Below are 21,855 nucleotides of genomic sequence, written 5' to 3' on the forward strand. Positions count from 1 at the left end.
AACGAGGTAGGTGTTTTTTATTTTTTTGACAGTCTCACTCCATCACCCAGGCTGGAGTGCAGTGGCGCAATCTCAGCTTACTGCAACCTCCACCTCCCGGGTTCAAGCAATTCTCCTATCTCAGCCTCCCAGGTAGCTAGGACCACAGGCACACACTACTCCTGGCTAATTTTTCTGGTATTTTTAGTAGAGACTGTGTTTCGCCATCTTGGCCAGGCTGGTCACAAACTCCTGACCTCAGGTGATCCACCCACCTCGGCTTCCCAAAGTGCTGAGGTTACAGGTGTAAGCCACTGCGCCCGGCCAGTGAGGTGGTCTTCAAAGCCGAGGTTTCAAGAGAGAAATTTCACCTGTGAAATGGTAGCTTCACCCAAGCCCCTGGAGTTCCAGCCTGCTGCTGGCCATCGCCCCTTCCCAACGGGCAGCCCTGTGAATGTCAGACATGCTTACCCAGGCTCCACAATCACAGAAGCCAGTTATTTTTGAGAAAGGCTCTCACTCTGTCACCCAGACTGGAGTGCAGTGGTGCGATTTTGGCTCACCGCAGCCTTGACCTCCTGGGCTCAAGCAATCCTCTGGCCTCAGCCTTCTGAGTAGCTGGGACCACGCCGACATGCCCGGCTCTTTTCTATTTTTTGAAGAGTCAGGGTCTCGCCATGTTGCACATGGCCAGTCTTGAACTCCTGAGCTCAAGTGATCCTCCTACCTCAGCCTCCCCAAGTGTTGGGATTACAGGCATGAACCACTCACTGCACCAGGCCACCAATTCTTAATATCCGTACCTCTCCTTACTGGTTCTGCTTCTCAGGTTAAATCCTGAGATAAACAATGAACAAGAATGTCCACAAGAGGGCTCCCCAGATCCCTAACTGTGCATTGGAACGCGCAACTTAAGATACTTCTTTTAAGGAGAAAAATCAAGTAATAGAATATGAGACCTCCTCAAGGTGCAGATGGCAACCAGTTTCTCATCTCTTTTATTTTTATTTTTTTGAGATGGAGTCTCACTCTGTTGCCCAGGGTGAAGTGCAGTGGCGTGATCTCGGCTCACTGCAACCTCCATGTCCTGGGTTCAAGCGATTCTCATGCGTCAGCCTCCTGAGTAGCTAGAACTACAGGCGCATGCCACCGCACCCGGCTAATTTTTAATTTTCTTTTGAAACGGACTCTTGCTCTGTCACCCAGGCTGGAGTGCAGTGGCGCAATCTCGGCTCACGGCAACCGCTGCCTCCCGGGTTCAAGTGATTCTCCTGCCTCAGCCTCCTGAGTAAATGGGACTACAGGCATCTGAACCATGCCTGGCTAATTTTTGTATTTTCAGTAGAGACACGGTTTCACCATATTGGCCAGGCTGGTCTCGAACTCCTGACCTTGTGATCCAGCAGCTTCAGCCTCCCAAAGTGCTGGGATTACAGACGCGAGCCACTGCACCCAGCCTCATTTTTGCATTTTTAGTACAGGCGGGGTTTTGCCATATTGGCCAGGCTGGTCTTAACTTCTGACCTCAGGAGATCCGTCTGCCCTGGCCTCCCAAAGTGCTGGGATTATAGGCATGAGCCACCCACCACACCTGGCTTCATCTCTCACTTTTAAATAAACATATTCTTCGCACCCTGTGTTCAGCATTACCCTAGAACAGTACTTTCTCTAACATGCAAGTTTTCCATCTGCATAATCCAATGCAGCGGCACCAGCTACAAATGACAGCTTCGGAGCACCTGAAACCCGAAGCTCAAGAAACCGAGGAGTGGAATTCACTCATTCAAATCGGGTCCTGGGGTCTTCTCGATGCCCTTCTACCTGCCTGCCCAGAGTTCCCTTTTAATCCTTCTTTCACCTGCTTTCCCCAGGAAGAGACCCTATGCCAGCTCTTCCCAGGATGGTCACCTTTACCCTGGAGTCTTTCTGGTCTGAACAATATGGCTGTGTAACCTAGTAGCTACCATTCTTAAGATAATCTACAAATAGGCCTGCATTTGAAGTTTCTTCCAAACAAGGTGTCTCACTCTGCCTCCCAGCTTAGGCTCCCTGTTGTGACCCCACTACCCTAGAGGGACTGTGTATGTTGCTTTTCTTGCCTTTGCCTCTAGTTCTCTTCCCAAGGACCCAGGAAAATGTCCTCAATAGATCCTCATCCCTTGCTGTTACGACACCAAACCTTAGTTCTCAAAGGCCAACACCCTTTCGCCAGGCCCCCTGAACATTAAGGACAGACCCAGATTGTTCCAAACATACACAGGCACACGGAGTATTCTCATGGGTCACTGAGGCTTTTTATTTTAAGCACAAAACCACCGGGCATCTTGCCTGTGGCCACCCCGGAGATGACACGAGGCTCACATGACTCCAGACACTGGGTGGAAAGTAAGGCAAGAAAACAGTGATTTGGGCCAATTACACGATGGCAAAGCTAGAGCTGCCAAAAAGGGCTCCGGGGAGCTTGTTCTGTAGAAGTTCTAAGGAAGCGGCACGGACTCCACGGCGGTGGGTGAGGGGCGCTAACTAGCAGGGACCCCTGCAAGCGTTGGTCGGGGCCTCGAGCTGCCCGAGCTGACAGAAGGGGAGGGGTCTATTTAGCCAACAGGTGACCGAAGGGCTTGCCTGCCCACAGCTTACTTGGCCAGGGGGTTTCTGAAGTTCCTGCCGGCAAACTTAGCCTTGCTGCCCAGCTCCTCTTCAATTCTTGGGAAGGAAAAAGATGGGGAGGAAAAAAAGAAAAGTCAGACCTCAAGTTGTAAGTTTTCCCATCCTAGATGTGGTCAGACACAGCCCCACTCCTGGGAAGTTGAGAATACAGAATTTGTCCACCTTCTTTAAACCCTCTAAACTTGTGCTTCTCTGAGAAGCCAGATTTGGGAGGCCAAGGTGGGAGGATCACCTGTGGTCAACCTGACCAATATGGTGAAACCCCGTCTCTACTAAAAATTCAAAAAAGATTAGCCAGGCATGGTGGTGGGCACCTGTAATCCCAGCTAGTTCGGAGGCTCAGACAGGAAACTGCTTGAACCTGGGATGCAGAGGTTGCAGTGAGCCAACAAGATTGCACACCTCTGCACTCCAGCCTGGGCGACACAGCGAGATCCGTCTCAAAAAAATAAAAATAAATAAAATTCCCCAGCAAAAAAAGAATGGGAGTTTGAGGCTATGACTGCCCCACTACACTCCAGCCTGAGTGACATGGCAAGACCCTGTCTCAAACAAACAAAATAACAAAAAAGCCCTGTGTCTACTGTTCACCTGCTGCTTTGTGTGTGTATGAAAATTTCCATGGCCGGGCGCAGTGGCTCACGCCTGTAATCCCAGCATTTTGGGAGGCCGAGACGGGCGGATCACGAGGTCAGGAGATCGAGACCATCCTGGCTAACACGGCGAAACCCCGTCTCTACTAAAAAATACAAAAAAAAACTAGCCGGGCGAGGTGGGGGGGCGCCTGTAGTCCCAGCTACTCGGGAGGCTGAGGCAGGAGAATGGCGTAAACCCAGGAGGCAGAGCTTGCAGTGAGCTGAGATCCGGCCACTGCACTCCAGTCCGGGCGACAGAGCGAGACTCCGCCTCAAAAAAAAAAAAAAAAAAAAAAAAATTTCCAGGATACAGTTTTAATGAAGGGGTAATAGGGGAGAACTTAGGAAATGGGTGTTCTGTTTCCCTACAAGTCCAGAAAATAACTAAAAAGGGGGTTCGTATCCCAGTGGTGCCTGAGTCAGTGGGGGAGTGGTATATTATTGGCTGAGCACAGTGGCTCACGCCTGTAATCCCAGCACTTTAGGAGGCTGAAGTGGGCGGATCACCCAAGGTCAGGAGTTCGGGACCAGCCTGGCCAACGTGGTGAAGCCCCATCTCTACTAAAAATACAAAAATTAGCCGGGTGTGGTGGTATGCCTGTAATTGCAGCTACTTGGGAAGCTGAGGTGGGAGAATTGCTTGAACCTGGGAAGCGGAGGCTGCAGTGAGCCGAGGTCGCGCCATTGCACCCCAGCCTAGGCAACAGAGCGAGACTTCATCTCAAAAAAACAAAAACAAAAAGCGGGTGGCGGGGGGACGGGGGGACAAGTCTCCTGGTGTTCAGGGGCTTCCCAAGGACACGGACAGGAAAGGGAGACCAGAACAGGCCCACAGCGCTGAGAAGTGGAAACCCAGCCATGTGCCCTTCGACTTTTTCCTCCTCTCTCCGAGCCCTGGCTCCATATCCACAAACGGGTTAAATGTGCTGAAACAGATCATGAAGAGGCTCTCTGAAAGCTCTAAGAAAGTCATGGGGCCAGGCGCGGTGGCTCACACCTGTAATCCCAGCACTTTGGGAGGCTGAGACGGGCGGATCACGAGGTCAGGAGATGGAGACCATCCTGGCTAACACGGTGAAACCCCATCTCTACTAAAAATATAAGAAAATTAGCCGGGTGAGGTGGCAGACGCCTGTAGTCCCAGCTACTCGGGAGGCTGAGGTGGGAGAATGGCGTGAACCCGGTGGGGCGGAGCTTGCAGAAAAAAAAAAAAAAAAAAGTCATGGATCAGCTGTCAAAGGGGGTCCCTTTCTCTCTTATGGGAAGAGGGCAGCACTGTGCGGAGCAGGTTTCTGCCTCTGATGGCACTGCAGGGGGTGGGGTCTAGGCCTAACTCTGCCCTGATCTAAGCCTGCTCAGGGCCTGGCTGTCTGCACTGTGCACCTGCCCCTGTACCAGTTCCCAGAGCCAGGAGCTCCTGGGGGAGGGCAGTGCCTACACTGAGTGCAGCCCCAGCTGCTAAACCACAGGCCCCTTGTTCTCCAGAGCCCTCCTTACCTGAGAAGCTGGTTGTACTTGGCCAAGCGCTCAGATCGGCAAGGGGCACCAGTCTTGATCTAGGAGAAAAGAAAGGCCATTTGCTTATAGTGAACAGGCTTTGCAGGCATTTCTGGCAGGGAGAGGGTGTGATGTCAGAGAGAGAATTTCTAGAGGATCTGAGCCTAGGAAAGGGGGGGGCTACAACATACAAGCAGGGCCCTCATGCCCCCATTCTGTTCAGGCTCAGAAACCAGGGCAGCAACTCAGGGGACATGAGCAAAACGGGGACAGACACGGAGTTTCACTGGTTTTGGGTCTTCCAGGAAGTTGAGGTCAGAGAGAAGAAAGGAGGAGACGCTCATTCTTACCTGACCAGTGCACAGCCCCACAACCAGGTCAGCGATGAAGGTATCTTCAGTCTCCCCAGAACGATGAGACACCATGACACCCCAACCATTGGCCTGGGCCAACTTGCACCTGGAAGCCAAGAGACAACCCGGATGGCATGACCCCATTTTCTGGTGCCACAAACCCCAATGCCATTACCTCTCGGTGCCAGCAGGAGAGCAGTGAAGGGGCTGTTAATGGCTAAGGCTCTCCATGCCTGGGCTCTGTCAAGAGCACAGAGGACAACCCTCACCCTCCTCTGAACTCTTCCACCCCCAGGACCTTGTTAGCCCTCTTTATAGTTGAAACACTGGGTTCAGCCTCCCTTGATGGGAGAAAGACTAGTGTTCTCTGACTGAGCTCTTCACAGAATACATCTGCTTGCTATGTTGCCCAGGCTGGTCTTGAGCTCCTGAGCTCAAGTGATCCTCCTGCCTTGGCCTCCCAAAACGTTGGGATTACAGGTCCAACATTTTGGGCCTGTGATTTAAAAGGCTCCCGAGTTCAAACACAAAACCTGTTAAAATTCCAAGGTGTCCTACATTCTGGCCAGCAGGATTCCCCATCAACAGAACATAAGGGCCCTTTTCTGATTCACAAGCCGTAGCTGCAGGAAAGCTGCTTGCCTGGGAAGACACTTACGCCTGAAGGGACTCGGTCACAGAGCCAATCTGGTTGACTTTGAGCAGGAGGCAGTTGCAGGACTTCTCGTTCACGGCCTTGGCAATCCTCTTTGGGTTGGTCACTGTGAGATCATCCCCAACTACCTGGATTCCTGCACTGGCCGTGAACTTCTGCCAAGCTCCCCAGTCATCCTGGTCAAAGGGATCTTCAATAGACACCACTAAGGAAAGGAGGGATACGCCTCATCAGTGTGATCCTCCCAGTGTGCTCCTCTGCAATGCCCAGCCTTGCTTCCCCCAGACTTGCTGCTCGCCTGGCCTCACACTGCCCAAAATTATAGGACAGGGATGGCTCCCCAACTGATCCTTGAAACAATGTGCTCCACCAACCTACTCCTGCAGCAGGGGACAAGTCACCCACAATCCTGGGTCAATAGTTCTAAAACAAAAAATCTCACTCTGTCACCCAGGCTTGAGTGCCGAGGTGCAATCATAGCTAACTGCAGCTGCGAAATCCCAGGATCAAATGATTCTCCCACCTCAGCCTCCTGAGTCGCTGGGACTACAGTGGTTTCCCACCCACCCAGCTACTTATTTTAATTTTTTTGCAGAAATGGAGTCTTGCTATATTCCCTAGGCTGATCTCAAACTCAAGTGATGCCGTTTCAGTCTCTCTAAGCGCTGGGATTCCAGGCGTAAGCCACCATATGCCCAGTCTCAAAAAAACTTTTTAAGACCTATAAGAAGAGGACACTTATTTGTCTAGGGTGGTTTGAGTTTAGTGCCACTGAAAATCAGAATGGAGCCACAGACTCAGAAGTGAGAAGACCTGAGTTTGGGTCTTGGCTCAACCTTGACTAAGTTGTTTAGGGTAGTGGTTAAATGCACAGACTCTGCAGTCAGATTTCCTGGTCTGAATTCTTGCCCCACTATTTGCTGTGTGCTCTCGGGCAGATTATTCAACCAGCCCATCAGTTTCCTCTCCCGTAGAAGCCACAGTCCCTATCCTGTGTACACACAGAGCCGAAAATGAATATTCCCAGCTCACAGGAAGCATAATACATCTCAGTAACAAGTGGCTGTCCTGATTCTGAAGGCCTGGTTCCCTCGCCTGTCTAATGGAGCACAGACCGCATCTGCTCCTGAGACAGAGACGGGAGATAATCATACCATGAACGACTTACAATGCAATGTCGCTGCTGGCACCCGAGCTCCTCAGCTACACAAGAACCTCTGTGAAGCCCTGTGTATGTATAACTGGGGGGAAGCCCCCTGATGAATCCCCCACGGGAGCCAGAGCTTCAGACACACCCTCCCCATCCCCAGCCAGCCAGATGCTCCAACTGCCATGCTGCAGGTCAGTGGCAGGAAAGGAAGATGGCATTCCAGGAACACTCACCTGGGTAGTCCTTGATGAAGGACTTGTACAGGTCAGCCAGCTCATCAGGTGAGATGTACCTGCTGGGGTCATCGGGAGACTTGAAGTCCAGGTCATACTTCCCAGACCTGAAGAACTCGGAGGCCGCTACGTCCATGCCAATGACCACCTTATCAGTGTAGCCAGCTTTCCCAATAGCAGTCTTCAGCAGCTCCAGGCCTGGGAAGAGATGGTGGCAACAGGTTTGGAAAACAGGTAGGTTCCCTTCAACAGCTGTTACACATGGACTGTAACACAAAGGTCAAGAGGTGTTCAGGCCCCAACCAGTAGTTCCAATAACGTCAGTACTTTTTTCTGCTTTGGGGCAAGAAGCCATGGGCCAGAGCTCCCAGTGTATACTAAACAGGAAATTCAGCACAGCTTCCAAGAAAGCAGCCTTTCTCCCTGACAAATGCTCCCAAATTTAGTGCCCAGGAACAGCTGTCCTGGCCAAGATACAGTTACAGTAACCAGCTGAGATCAGCTGTCCCAAGGCACAGGCCTTAAATAGAGCTGAAGTGGGATCCAAGAGAAAGAGCAGTGGAGGCAGCCCTGGGTGGCAGGATCCTCCTGCCAGGCTGTGCCGGTGAGAGTTCAGGCTCAGGGTCTGCTGTCCATGTCTAAGATGCCCTGCCAGCAGGACAGATGGACAGACACGTGGCTCCCCAAGCTATTAGGTACTGCTTGAGCCCAGGAGGCAGAAGTTGCAGCGAGCCGAGATTGTGCCACTGCACTCCAGCCTGGGCGACAGAGACTCCATCTCAAAAAAAGAAATAAATAAGTAAAATCAAATGAAGCTCCCCTTTCCCTCCTTAAAACCCTGTTTGAAGGGTCTTGATCTTTACCAACTACAGGTGGAATGAATACCTTTTCCACAGAGGCAGGTGTGGACAAGCCCTGCACAGCGGGAGTCGGTGCTGCAGGGCTGGGTGGGTGGGCGGGCGGGTGGGGATTCCCCAGCGCCTTTACCTTCTTTATTCTCTAGGATGTTGGGAGCAAACCCGCCTTCATCCCCCACATTGGTGGCATCTTTCCCGTATTTCTCCTTGATGACATTCTTCAGGTTGTGGTAAACCTCTGCTCCAATGCGCATGGCTTCCCTGAAGTTTGCTGCACCAACTGGGAGGATCATGAACTCCTGCATGGCCAGCTTGTTACCAGCATGAGAACCGCCATTGATGACATTGAAAGCCTGGGGAGAGAACAGAGAAGCATGGAACCGGGCCCAGAGAGCCCTACAGGGCAGCAGGCCCCTCCGGTCCTACCATCCTCATCTAGCTCACAGATGAGCCCAAGACTTGCTCCTTGAGGAGCATCAGTGGGGTCAGGGTGGCCATGAAATGCTCACCAGGTCTCTGACTCATGTTTTTAGAGACAGGATCTGACTATAATTGTCTTGCCCAGGCTGGTCTCAAACTCTTGGGCTCAAGTGATCCTCCTGCGCCAGCCTCTTGATTAGCTGGGACTACAGGTGTGCACTACTGCAACCAGTTCATACCAGGTCTATTTTGATAACTGCAAATTCATGATCATCAGGAGAAACACTAGTGACTATGTCAGCTAATGTTCACAGCCTAGCAAAGAAACTACTGTCGTCATTTCCTACCCGAGCCTCCACTGCAAATAAAGGACCTCGGGGACAGGCAAGTTGAATTACCTGCTCAAGGTCACGCTTAACAAGGGGCAGAGCTGTGCTGGGAGAGTCACATGTGTTAACAGATCAAGGCATAGGAGGTCTTGGGTCCCCAACAGCAAGCTGAAACCCCCAACTCCTTGCTTGGGAAGTTCCAATAAACCACTCACCGGGACTGGCAGGATGACTTCAGAGTTGCCAGCCAAGTCAGCAATGTGGCGGTACAGGGGGACCCCCTTCTCAACAGCACCAGCTTTGCAGACAGCGAGGGACACCCCCAGAATGGCGTTCGCACCAAACTTAGCTAGAACAGAAGAGAACCGAGTGGAATGAAGTCATTTCTGACTCACTAGCTTTTCTCCTGCTGTACTGTCCCTAGGGTTGCATTCTGTGCCATCTCCTCCCCCATCACACTGTTACTAGAAATGCAAATAGCATTCCCTGTGGACTCACCGCTTTTCCCCTCTAAGACAGAGCCCAGCTCTGGCCAGCTGTAGGAATTGCTGAATTCATTATAAGGAGCAAAGCTGTTCTGAGTAACCGAACTGACAGGCTATTATCACCTGGTTTTGCTCCCGATACTCAAGTGTGATTTCTCTTTTTTGTTGCTGGAGATGGAGTCTCGCTCTGTTGCCCAGGCTGGAGTGCACTTGCGCGATCTCGTCTCCCCCATTCATGCCATTCTCCTGCCTCAGCCTCCCGAGTAGCTGGGACTACAGGCGCCCACCACAAGGCCACAAGGCCTGAATAATCTGTTGTGTGTTTTTTTTTTTTTTTTTTTTGAGACGGAGTCTTGCTCTGTTGCCCAGGCTGGAGTGCAGTGGCCAGATCTCAGCTCATTGCAAGCTCCGTCTCCCGGGTTTACGCCATTCTCCTGCCTCAGCCTCCCGAGTAGCCAGCACTACAGGCGCCCACCACCTCGCCTGGCTAGTTTTGTATTTTTTTAGTAGAGACGGGGTTTCACCGTGTTAGCCAGGATGGTCTCGATCTCCTGACCTCGTGATCCGCCCGTCTCGGCCTCCCAAAGTGCTGGGATTACAGGCTTGAGCCACCACGCCCGGCCTGTTGCATTTTTAGTGGAGACGGGGTTTCTCATGTTAGTCAGGATGGTCTCCATCTCCTGCCCGCCTCGGCCTCCCAAAGTGCTGGGATTACAGGCGTGAGCCACTGCGCCCGGCCAAAAGTGTGATTTCTTAAGAGTGATGCAAAGAAATGGGAGGAGACCACAAGCTCGTTTAGCTCATCACTAAGATCATGGGCCTCTTCCTGAAAGTTGTTAAAGTCTTCAGGAGACTTCATGGTCTTCCCCAGTAAAGACGCCTCCTCGGGCCACTCACATTTATTTTCTGTTCCATCCATCTCGATCATCAGTTTGTCAATCTTCTCTTGTTCTGTGACGTTCAGTTTCTAAGAGGGAGAGGGGAGAATGAGGGGTTGGTGTCACTCTTATCTGCACAGCATTTGCTCCCCTACCATGGAATCTGACTTTGGAACTACGTAAAATAAAAATCAATTCTGTGATGTTTTGTTTTATAAGCAAAAAAAGTGGAGGACAAAAATCAATGGGGAGACAAAAAGCTGCCTTCTGCTTGCTTTGCTGGCGTTTCATTCACCCAACAACGAAACAGAGATGGACGCTCTCAGACACGCTTGTGTCACAAAGGTAACGGTCTACCCAGGGAGTCCAAAGTGACTTTACACCCAAGAGAATTGTCAGGTATGTGCTATGTAAACCACTGCTACAAAGGAACATGGCTTTCATGGGCAATAAATAAGGAAAGCTCATTGTTCACTCAAGCAGGCTGAGCCCTTGAAAGCTGGGCTCTGCTACGCACTCTTGGCTAACCTCAACGACTGCAAATCTCCATCCTCTGATGGGAGGCATGATTTCTGCAGGTAGTCTGAAATCACTTAGCAAAGTGTCTAATAATGGATCAAAATGAGTTAAAGTAACAAAACTGATGTACTAAGAACTGGCTCAAAGTAATCCAATAAAAACCAGCATTACTTTTTAATGTTTTTAAAAAAATTTTTGAGACAGAGTCTTGCTCTGTTGCCTAGGCAGGAATGCAGTGTCACCATCTCAGCTCACTGCAACCTCCACCTCCTGGGCTCAAATGATCCTGCAACCTCAGCTGGGACTATAGGCATGTACCACCATGCCTGCCTAAGTTTTGTATTTTTTTTTTTTTTTTTTTGCAGAGATGGGCTTCGCCATGTTGCCCAGGCTGGTCTTAAACTCCTGGTCTCAAGGAATCTGCCCATCTAAAGTGTTGGGATTACAGGCGTTAGCCACTGCACCCAACCAAAAATCAGCATTCCATTTTAAACTTACTAATATATTAACAAGGCATTATTTTTATCTATAATATTCTTGGGATAAAAAAATATGCAAAGAAAATCAGCTTTGATCCCATCATGCTATGCTAGCAACTTGGTGACTTTTGCAGCTTTGTCAAGGCATCACTGGAACAGGCGGGCAGTTACCCAGGCACAGCCTCAGAGGCCAGTTCTCACCAATAGTTTGGTATGGTATGTTTCTCCTAGGGGGAAGAAAATGTTGGGGGATGTCCTGCTCATCGTGTGAGTCACACTACGTAGGGATATGAAGGGACAGAGAACAAAGTATATGTGGAGGTTTCCAGGAGACTGGCAGAGGGTGTTGGAGGCAAAACACTAACGAGAAATTTCATCTGGGGGCCTATCAGGCAGGGAGTAATTAGAGTGCCACAAAACCCAGGCTTAAACCAACAAGTGGGGGACACAGACAACAAAGGAGCTCCTCCTTTTCCCTGTACAGAATGAATTCATGGAGCAGAGGGACTAGATTCAAGAACAGATGGAGACTGTGGCTGGGCTTGGACTGGGCCTAGAGAGTTTTGTTATTTTTATTTTTTGAGACACAGTCTCACTCTGTTGCCCAGGCTGCAGTGCAGTGGCACAATCTCTGCTCACTGCAACCTCCGCCTCCCAGCTTCAAGTGTTTCTCATGTCTCAGCCTCCCAAGTAGCTGGGACTACAGTAGAGATGGGGTTTCACCATGTTGGCTAGACTGGTCTCCAACTCCTGACCTCAAGTAATCCATACACCTCAGCTTCCCAAAGTGTTGGGATTACAGGCTTGAGTCACTGCACCTCGCCCAGAGCATTTTTAGACAGGGCTTTTCAAACCAGTCCCATCTGATGAGTGCCACAGGAATGACGGAGGGACGGGCCGAAGGGAGGGTAAATGATAATAAAAACCTGCTGAGTCGGGTGGGTTTGCGAGGTCCCCAGCCCTACTTCACCTCCAGCAGCTCTACTTTTATGTTTGACATATTGAGGTTTCCAGGATGATTTTACTTAACAGGAAGGAACTCCACTGCTAAAGTCAGTAGAATTAAGTCCATGAGAAATTAGTCACCATGGACACTACCACAAACACCCCTGAGAAAGCACTCTTAAAATCTGGATCCTAATTTTCCCAAAGGTCCAGAGAGTTGCAGGGGGGAAAACCACAGGGCTGTAAGTGTCTCACTCTTCTGATGCAATTCCATCTGCTCCCAGAAGTGGACTGTGAGGCAGCAGGCAGGTTACAATTATGTCATGCACGGATTGTTCTCATGCATGACAGGGAATCCAATCGGCTTCTGTAGCTCTCAGAATAAGCTCTTCCACAAACAGGAAAGCCCCTGGGATTGGGAGACGCTCTGGTGGTATTAGACACATTAGTTATCAGGAGGCAGGTCCTACCTTGCTAACCAGGGCAGGCGCAATAGTTTTATTGATGTGCTCAACAGCCTTTGAGACACCTAGAAGGAACAATCAAATCAAATTACTTGACATTAATTTTAAAACCAGGCTTGAGCAGCATTGCTAGAGAGCCACTGTTAAGGCTGACCTGGAAGCCCACCAAGGGACCTTCCATGGGACCTCTTACCCCTCTCCCCTTCCCCCCAGAATCAGAGGACTTTCCGGCCTAGTCTGAGTGCTCCTACCTAGGACCCCAGAGGGTTAGAGCCACACAAACAGCAGCTGGCTCAGAGTGATCTGACCGGTTAGTTTGCAAGACCATGCACTGGAAACACCAGCCGCAGACTAAAGGCTGTCCAATCAGTTACCTGAGTGCACAAGGCTGGTGCCAGGAACTCATTAATATACTTAACAGGTCTGGAGACGCCTGCCCAGCAGAGGAGGATGAAGAAGGAAAAATGAGAGAGACTCAGAAGAGAACCAGTGATTAAGGACTGCGAGTGAGAGACAGCAAGGGAACAGGAAAGCAGAGGAGAGCATTTAGGGGTCATGAGTTCAATCTTCCACATCTTCCACAAATGCTGACTTACTGAGCACTCATTACCACCAAGGCACAGCACCACCCTGCTCTGGGTAAGTCCCCACACAGGCCATTAAACAACGGTGACATGGTAACATGTTTGTGCTTCTTACAGCATTGAAGCGGGACTGAACACCCAGCACCACCACTGCAACACCAGCCCAGTGTTTCGCAACCTGATTTCATCATTGTCCCCTCCCCTGCAGCCTGTCTGCAGTTTCCGGGTCCCCCACTGAGAATGTGTGATCTAGCCCTATGTGCTTTTCTGTAATTTGGCCACATGTTCTATCTCTAGAAAGGTCAGTGTTGCACACACACTAAGTCAATTTGAACACAGCCAGAGGCTGCCTCTGCCACAGAGCAGGGCTCCTGTGAGTCAGTCAACAGGAAAATCAGACTAAATGACACATCTGTAGCTCACCATTAAGGTAAGCCATTGGCTAGACCTTCCCTGGATACTTTCTTGCCCTTGAAGAGGCTGATGATCTGCAGGGCCCACAGAACCCTCCTGGGAGATGGGGAAACTTTTCTTTAGTAAGCAGGCCCTGTTCTCATCCTTGGGTTCCTGTCCTAATCATGAAGGAGTATTTCACAGACTGGGAACAAACTGCAATAGAAGCAAGCATTGAAACTCTCGACCCAGAGCGTGCAGGCTCAGGAACCCTGTAATCCACACACCAACTTTCCTGTTCACAGGGTGGTGCACTGCTTCCATCAACATCATGGGTTACAGGAGGTTTACCTGCCATAAACCTGCAAATGCAAGCCCCACCCAGAGAGCAGGACAGGACTAGGCAAGGCCAGGAGTGGGGCTGGAGGCAGGGAGGCCATAGGCTGTGGGTTCTAAGGCTTACCCTTCCCCATATAGCGAGTCTTATCATTGTCCCGGAGCTCTAGGGCCTCATAGATACCAGTTGAAGCACCACTGGGCACAGCAGCTCTGAAGAGACCTGGATGAGAGGAAAAAAAGACATAGTAGCAATTCAGAAATCCAGTTCCAGCACAATCCCAAGTCCCCTCCCGCCCACAAATGCATTTGTCATTAGGGAGCTGTTTCTTCCTCCTACCAACTGTGTGAATTAAACGCTCTGGTCTGTTCTTCGTGCCTCCCACATATTTATGATCCTGTACTGCAGACTTTACTGCAAAGATTCCTCTAGCAGAAGGAAAGTGCTCTATAGCAGAGCCTACATGCCAGCTGGGGGTCTTGTTAAAATGTAGATTCCGACCCAGGAAAATATGTGTACCTCACAAGCTCGCGTTGGTGCCCTGTGGATTACCCCAGCAGCAAGCACTGCCCAAGAGAAATCCAACACAAGCCACACAGGGAACTGAAGATGTTCTGGTATTTTTTTTTTTTTTTTTTTGAGAGTCTCGCTGTATCCCCCAGGCTGGAGTGCATGGGGTGATCTCGGCTTACTGCAACCTCCATCTCCCGGGTTCAAGCAATTCTCCTTCATCAGCCTCCCCAGTAGCTGCGATTATAGGAGCATGCCACCACGCCCAGCTAATTTTTGTATTTTCAGTAGAGACAGCGTTTCACTATGTTGGCCAGGCTGGTCTTGAACTCCTGACCTTAGGTATCTGCCCATCTCGGTCTCCCAAAATGCTGGGTTTACAGGCATGAGCCATCACATCCAGGCAGGTACTATATTGATGTTAAGCATAAAATTAGGGGAATTTAACTGGTTCAGGAGGAGTATCTAGCTCATTTGCTTCAGTTTGGACAATGCTAAATGCTATTTTGGGAGTTCTATGCCCAACTGGAAACTGGCAAACAGGATGGATGCGGGGGGAAGGAATAAAGATAATAAAATGCACAGTTTAATAAATGTAAGAAAGTTCCATTCATTTCAATTTCAAAATGTCCACCTCCCAACAATCTTCTAGCGTCTGGGGTCTTTTGTTGCTTTAAAGTTCATTAATTTCCAAGCAGGAAGTCCCACCCATTCACTAAGCAAACCAATCTTATTGGATGAAGGTAATTGTCAGCATCCTGTGAGAGCCTCAGGATTCCCCATAAAGCGTGTGTCCTGGAGAAAATCCACTGTGCTTGAGAGCCCACACAGCAAGCAGCCAAAGGCAGAACACAGGCATTCTTTTGCCCAATGAAGTCGGGCCTCAAGGATCCTTTCTTCCTGAGGGGTAGGGGAGGTGCAAGGGGAAGGGAAGGGCTGGGGTTCCACTGCCAGGCCTGTGACTCACAGACGATGACTCAGCTCCGACTGGCAGTTCTGTGAGTTTAGCACCACTGAGTGATTCTGCCTGAAGCCAACCTCACCCACTCTGTCCATTGCGCCATGTGCTGGAAGTAACACAGGGCTACAGAGGCACTGGATTTTCTTCTTAAAAGAAGGAATTTCACCATTCTCTTATTTTTTCATAAGAAAACTCCTCCTATGGGGATTGGCAGCCAAGCAAAAATGAGAGCCTCTGCACTATTCCAAAGCCCACAGGTAAAAACTGTCCTTGATCCTTGCTGAAGAGTGATTTCTAGACACAGAGATAAGGGTGCTACATTCACGCCTGCTGGCCCTCGCCTCATCTCTTTCCCTCATGGTATCACCTTACTTCAGTGAGCTATCACCTCAACTGACTTAGGAGTCAACTTATGTGGTTTTAAGCCAAGAAGCTGGCAGGGCCAGACGTGGTGGCTCACGCCTATAATCCCAGCACTTTAGGAGGCCGAGGCGGGCGGATCACCCGGGGTCAGGAGTTCGAGACCAGCTTGACCACTATGGTGAAACCCCGTCTCTACCAAAAATGCAAAAATTAGCCGGGCATGGTGGTGCACCCCTTTAGTCCCCGCTACTTGGGAGGCTGAGATAGAACTGCTTGAACCCGGGAAGCGGAGGTTGCAGTGAGCTGAAATCATGCCACCACACTCCAGCCTGGGTGACAGAGCAAGACATCTCAAAAAACAAAGAGCCAGGAAGCAGCAAGACACTGGCTCCATGCCTAAAAATCCCCCAACCCTCACAGTCAGGAATCACAACCTACTAGCATGTGCGGATACAAAAAAAGCTCATATATATATATATATATATATACACACATTTTTTTTTTTTGCCTAAGGCTCCAACATTTGTAGAAAATCTGTAAAATGAAGCGTGGTAGAAGGAACTCTGGAAACCAAGGTGGCACATACCTTTTGAGGTGAAGAGATCAACTTCAACAGTGGGATTCCCACGAGAGTCAAAGATCTCCCTGGCATGGACCTTGAGAATAGACATGCTGAATTTCTGTAGGAGAAACACACAGTTCATGTTTTCCATAAGCCATAATGCTATATTTGCTTACTCATTCAAGGAATCACTTCTGAGGTTCATGGACTACAAACAATCAGCATTGGACTAAATACTGGATGTAGGAAAGTTGATTAGGGTGGGGGAAAAAGCCCGCTGGAAAGCAGTGGCAATTCTCCTAAGTAAGTAGTTAGGGCCGAGCTCCGGAAGGCCTTAACCTATTTATGCCTAGTGTTCCGTTACTGGAACGCTAAGCGTGTGGGAGTTATTTTTATCTGACTGCTCAAGTCATCGCCAAGGCCTGATTTTTCACAAAAAAGATCTGCAACCTCCGGCATAAATGGGTTAAACCGCAACAACTGAGGTCTTGTTCTGTAAGCAAAAAGGAAAAAAAAAGAGAGAGGGAGAGAAAGCCCACAAATGTGTGTGCCCAGGGAGAATCAAATCCAAATAGATGAATGTGTTGCTGGATGCAGAGCAGCCAAGGAGCTGTCTGAAACTGACTACTGTCATGAGTGAACAATGAGGCCTGGCATGGGAATGGAAAGGAACCAAGAACGGACATGAAGGTCACAAGCAAAACCACCTAGGGCGAGGCCAAAAAGAGGGTGGGGGGACGAGGGGAAAATCTGGCTTGCAGCAGAATTAAAACAAAATAGCAAATTAAGTTTGGACATAATTCTTCAGATTAAATTTGAAGTAGCAGCAGAATATTCACTTAGTAGGTATTTAATCATCAGAAATTCTGAGTTTCGAAGTTAGGAACAATGAAGTCCTTGACCATGCGATCTTGGCTACTGCCACTTCCTGGGACTTTCCAATTTCACAGTATTTGGGTCTTCAGTATTGTTATGTCATTAATGACAACATCTTTTATTTTAATTACTTTTTTAAGAGATGGGGGTCTCACTATGTTGCCCAGATTGGTGTCAAACTCCTGGGTTCAAGTGATCCTCCCCTGCCTTGGCCTCCCAAAGCATGCTAGGATGATTATAGGGGTGAGCCACCAGGACCAGCCAATAACAACATCTAATTTCTTCCCAAGGGGGTTTTATAATTTGTAAATAGAGGAAAGATTCTTTGAACACCAGGATACTTCAAGGGAAGGGGCTTCCTTTGACAATACCTTAAAAACAAAACAAAACAAAAAACCACAAGAATTTGCAGCAATGAAAAACAAATAGCAATTCCTCAAAGAAAAACCCTTTCTTTTTTCCTTGGCGCTCTCCAAAGAAACTAACTGAACAACTTATTGAACTGAGGTGGGTGAGACGAACTTAGTGTTTAAAGCCATTATGTAGCGGGGCTCCCCTCCAACATCTTCTCTGGAATGTCCTGAGCCGGTAAGTGGCAGATTTTTAACTTTCAAAATTATTTACTGAAGTCACTTCTGTGGCTTTGTTGTCTACGTAACAATGGAGTTTTATTCATTAGCCAAGAAAAAGGTACTTAGTTTTTATCTACTAGGTTCCAAAAAGGCAAATTTGTTTAACATATTTAAGTTAATTTTGCGTTTTGGCAAATTGCATACCCGAGTAACATTTCCATCACTGCTAAAAGTTATCTCAGGCCATTTCTAGTTAATATTACCCTGCCCCATCTCCAGGCCACCAATGTGGTATACTTTGTGTATTTCAGTCATACTTTTAAAGGCAATTTTATTAGGACACCTCGGCATTTTTGTTTTCATTTTAGAGACTTTAAAGTCTTGGGATGTGAAAATAAAGTGTAAGTGATTTTTTTTTTTTATTTTTTGAGACGGAGTTTGGCTGTTCTTGCCCAGGCTGGAATGCAATGACGCCATCTGGGCTCAGTGCAACCTCAGCCTCCTGGGTTCAAGCGACTCTCCTCTCTCAGCCTCCTGAGTAGGGACTACAGGCGCCTGCCACTATGCCCGGCTGATTTTTTTTGAGACAGTCTCGCTCTGTCGCCCAGGATACAGCCCAGTGGCAGGATCTCAGCTCACTGCAAGCTCCTCCTCCCATTCTCCTGCCTCAGCCGCCCAAGCAGCTGGGACTACAGGCGCACACCACCACGCCCGGCTAATTTTTTGCATTTTTTGTAGAGACGGGGTTTCACCGTGTTAGCCAGGATGGTCTCGATCTCCTGACCTCGTGATCCGCCCGCCTCGGCCTCCCAAAGTGCTGGGATTACAGGCGTGAGCCACCGCGCCCGGCCGATTTTTGTATTTTTAGTAGAGATGGGCTTTCACCACGTTGGCCAGGCTGGTCTCGAACTCCAGACCTCAGGTGATGCGCCCACTTCGGCATCCCAAAGTGATGGGATTACAGGTGTGAGCCACCGCGCCCGGACCATGCACAGCTTTTTTAGTTGCCTAGATGGAACCCCGAATTAGGGACACAGTAAATGAATGCAGCAGTCAGGGCCCCGGTGGGCCCGCAGGGCAAGTGAAGCAACGGACCCTGAGCAGGGGAACAGTGAACAGGAAGCTTTCTTAAAATACATCCTTCTGGCCGGGTGCAGTGGCTCAAGCCTGTAATCCCAGCACTTGGGGAGGCCGAGACGGGCAGATCACGAGGTCAGGAGATCGAGACCATCCTGGCTAACACATGAAACCCCATCTCTACTAAAAATACAAAAAACTAGCCCGGCGAGGTGGCGGGCGCCTGTAGTCCCAGCTACACGGGAGGCTGAGGCAGGAGAATGGCGTAAACCTGGGAGGCGGAGCTTGCAGTGAGCCGAGATCCGGCCACTGCACTCCAGCCTGGGCGACAGAGCAAGAGCGATACTCTGTCTCAAAAAAAAAAAAAAAAAAAATCCTTCTTGGCCGGGCGCGGTGGCTCACGCCTGTAATCGTAGCACTTTGGGAGGCCGAGGCGGGCGGAACACCTGAGGTCGGGAGTTCAAGACCAGCCTGACCAACATGGTGAAACACCGACTCTAATAAAAAAAAAAAAAAAGTGTGTATATATATATATACACAAAATTAGCCGGGCGTGGTGGCGTATGCCTGTAACCCCAGCTACTCGGGAGGCTGAGGTAGGAGAATCGCTTGAACCCAGGAGGCGGAGATTGTGGTGAGCCGAGATAAGGCCATTGCACTCCAGCCTGGGCAACAAGCCCCCCCCCAAAAAAAAAAAAGAATCCTTCTCAGATCAGGGACCGACGTTTGGTGGCCAGCCGGGGAGCCGCTCTTGCCCAACTTGGGCGAGGTCGCCTGGAGGGCTTGCCAATGATCTAACGGCTCTGCGGCAGATTCCTCAAGAAGAGGTGACTTCTCGAAATGAGTCACCGCTTACTGGGCCGAAGCGCGGGCCGCGAGTGCAGGCGAGAGGCGGGGGCTGCCGGTGGGGGAGGGGGTTGCAGCCTCGTGGGCATCTCCTCTCTCGCCGCCCTCCTCCATTTTAGGGAGGGCCTGGCCTGAGTGGGCACCACCGCTATGTCTGCGTCCATCCCAAAAACCTTGCACTTGGCTAGGATGGAAAAGCAACTTCCACTCCCAATTCCCGCTGTGCTAAGCGGCTCGCGTGTGCAGCTCCCGACCTTCCCCTGACGGTGATCCTGCCCCGCAGTCCGTAATCACGTGTTGATCTGCACTTTCCCCTCCAAAGAAATCGGGACCCAGCACATGCTCCTGGCATTGCGCCCCCGTCCCGGGCCTCGGGGTGAGCGGGGGTACCACTTCCCACCCAGGGAGTCGGTTCGCACGCGCCCCCGACCCCGCCACGCCGGGCCCGCTGGCGCGCAGCCTCCCTCTGAGGGGAAAGAGCCCCGCAAGCCCAGAAAAGCCCTGCGCCGCCTGCCCGTTGCTCAGCCCTTCCCTAATCATTACCTAGCTGCTGGGTCTCGTGGCCTAGGAGAGGAAGCGGCGGGTGCAGCAGACACCGAGGTGAGTGTGAAGCCGGCGAGGTCTGCGAGGTCTGCGTGCTCGGGGTCCCCACACCTACTGTCCGCGCTGCACGCCGACTTCCTGCCCAGCTAAGGCGGGCCCCACCCACTTCCCGCCTTCCAGACACGCCTCTTCAGGGCCGCCTCGCCATTGGTCGGGAGAGCCGTCACTCGTGCCCTCACCTCCCCGAAAGGGGCGGGACTACGGCGGCTGCAGCAGCCGAGAAAGGGGGGTGATGACCCGCGGACGTGAGGCGGGCGGAGTTGGGGGGCCCCAGCTCCCCAGCGGCCCTGTTGTGGTGCGAGCGAAACTCTAGCCCCAGATAGGACCCGTAAGCCGAACTGGGGTGTGCGGAGCCGGGGCCCCCGGTGAGAGCCCGGGGCGGCGTGGCGGGCATGAGAGCTCGGGGCTCCGTCACGTACTCCGAGTCCCGCACGCACTCAGCGTCCCTCTGGGGCCGCGCGTCCGGCCCTCGACCTTGCTGACGACTTTGGCGGCCCGCGCCTGGCCCGGCCCTCCTGCCCCGCCCCTCTTGTCCTGCGCCGCGATCCGGGAGACCCCGTTGGCGTCGAGTCGTTGAGAGGCTACGCGCCTCGGCCCCACTCTGGCGTTGGGTCGCGGGCCCGGCCGCAGCGGTGCGCCTCCGGGGCCACGTGCGTCGCCTGCGCCTGCGCGCTGCCCCCCAGCCGCGCCCGTCCGGCCGGGCTTCGCCTGGCACCTGCCAAGGTGACCCTGTCCCTTTCTCCTTGCTGCGGTGAGAATCAGGCCGAGATAGCCAAAGGAAGGTTCACTTTCCTTTAATTCTACCTCCTATTTCTTGAGTGCCTCCTAGGTGTCTGGCGCGCCACCACATGCTTCCGCAGTGTTAATTCATTCTCTAGTCCATGTTAATGTTGCATCTGAAATTTCACATCCCCCTCATTCCCATCTGGGGAACTAGATCAAACCTACCTGGATTCTTGTGAACCATTCATGTAAGTTATTTGGAACTGGAATTTCACATAGACCCGGTGAATTTCTCAAAGTTCAAAGTTCAAGACGCGTCATATTCCATGGAATATGGAAGGAGTTGGTGGAGTGATCAGATCGAGAACTGATAGCCATTAAAACTCAGCTCCGCAATATGTCCCCCCCACTCCAAGGAAGGGCTGAAATGATCACTTCGTTTTCTGTTACGGTGACTTTTATATTTTTCAACATTACTGCTGGTCTCTAAGAGAACTAGAACATCTCCTGATTTTCCTCATTTCCTTGCAAAGAGATGTCCAAATATGTACTTGAATTTAATTATTTCTTCTGGTCCGCTGCAAAAACTGCTTTTCTTCCTTAACTCCTACCGTTTTTGTCCTCTTAGCTACTGACAGGTTTCCATGGCGTTGGTTAAAAGTGAAGGCCGATTAAGTCCATAGTATTTGCTTTCCAGTGGGTAAGAAGCAAGAACTTTAGGACTAAATTCAGCAAAATAATAATAATAATAATAAAATTTTGCAAGCAGAGTTTGTGATTTCACCAGCAATACACTAACGTTTCTGGCTACTGAAAACCCCTATCTCCAGCCCCATGACTCAGCAGCTACATCAGCCAACATCTCCTGCTGGTAAGGACTCTAAGAAATCAGGCACTTGGTAC

The 21,855-nt window shown here is 50.6% G+C and overlaps 1 protein-coding gene across 1 annotated transcript; it reads right to left on the reverse strand.

Moving 5' to 3' along the window:
* Positions 1–2,251: 2,251 nt before the first annotated feature.
* On the reverse strand, positions 2,252–20,849 carry ENO1 (enolase 1). The gene is made up of 12 exons (XM_010364190.2): positions 20,170–20,849; positions 16,280–16,373; positions 13,986–14,081; positions 12,552–12,610; positions 10,158–10,227; positions 8,991–9,124; positions 8,157–8,379; positions 7,170–7,367; positions 5,790–5,991; positions 5,129–5,237; positions 4,779–4,837; positions 2,252–2,682 (listed from the first exon to the last, which is right to left on the reverse strand). Exons 2-12 carry the CDS (start codon positions 16,362–16,364, stop codon positions 2,613–2,615), a joined length of 1,305 nt encoding a protein of 434 aa, XP_010362492.1. The 5' UTR covers positions 16,365–16,373; positions 20,170–20,849; the 3' UTR covers positions 2,252–2,612.
* Positions 20,850–21,855: the final 1,006 nt, after the last annotated feature.

The sequence above is a fragment of the Rhinopithecus roxellana genome, chromosome 12, assembly GCF_007565055.1.
Source record: "Rhinopithecus roxellana isolate Shanxi Qingling chromosome 12, ASM756505v1, whole genome shotgun sequence".
Lineage (NCBI taxonomy): Eukaryota > Metazoa > Chordata > Mammalia > Primates > Cercopithecidae > Rhinopithecus > Rhinopithecus roxellana.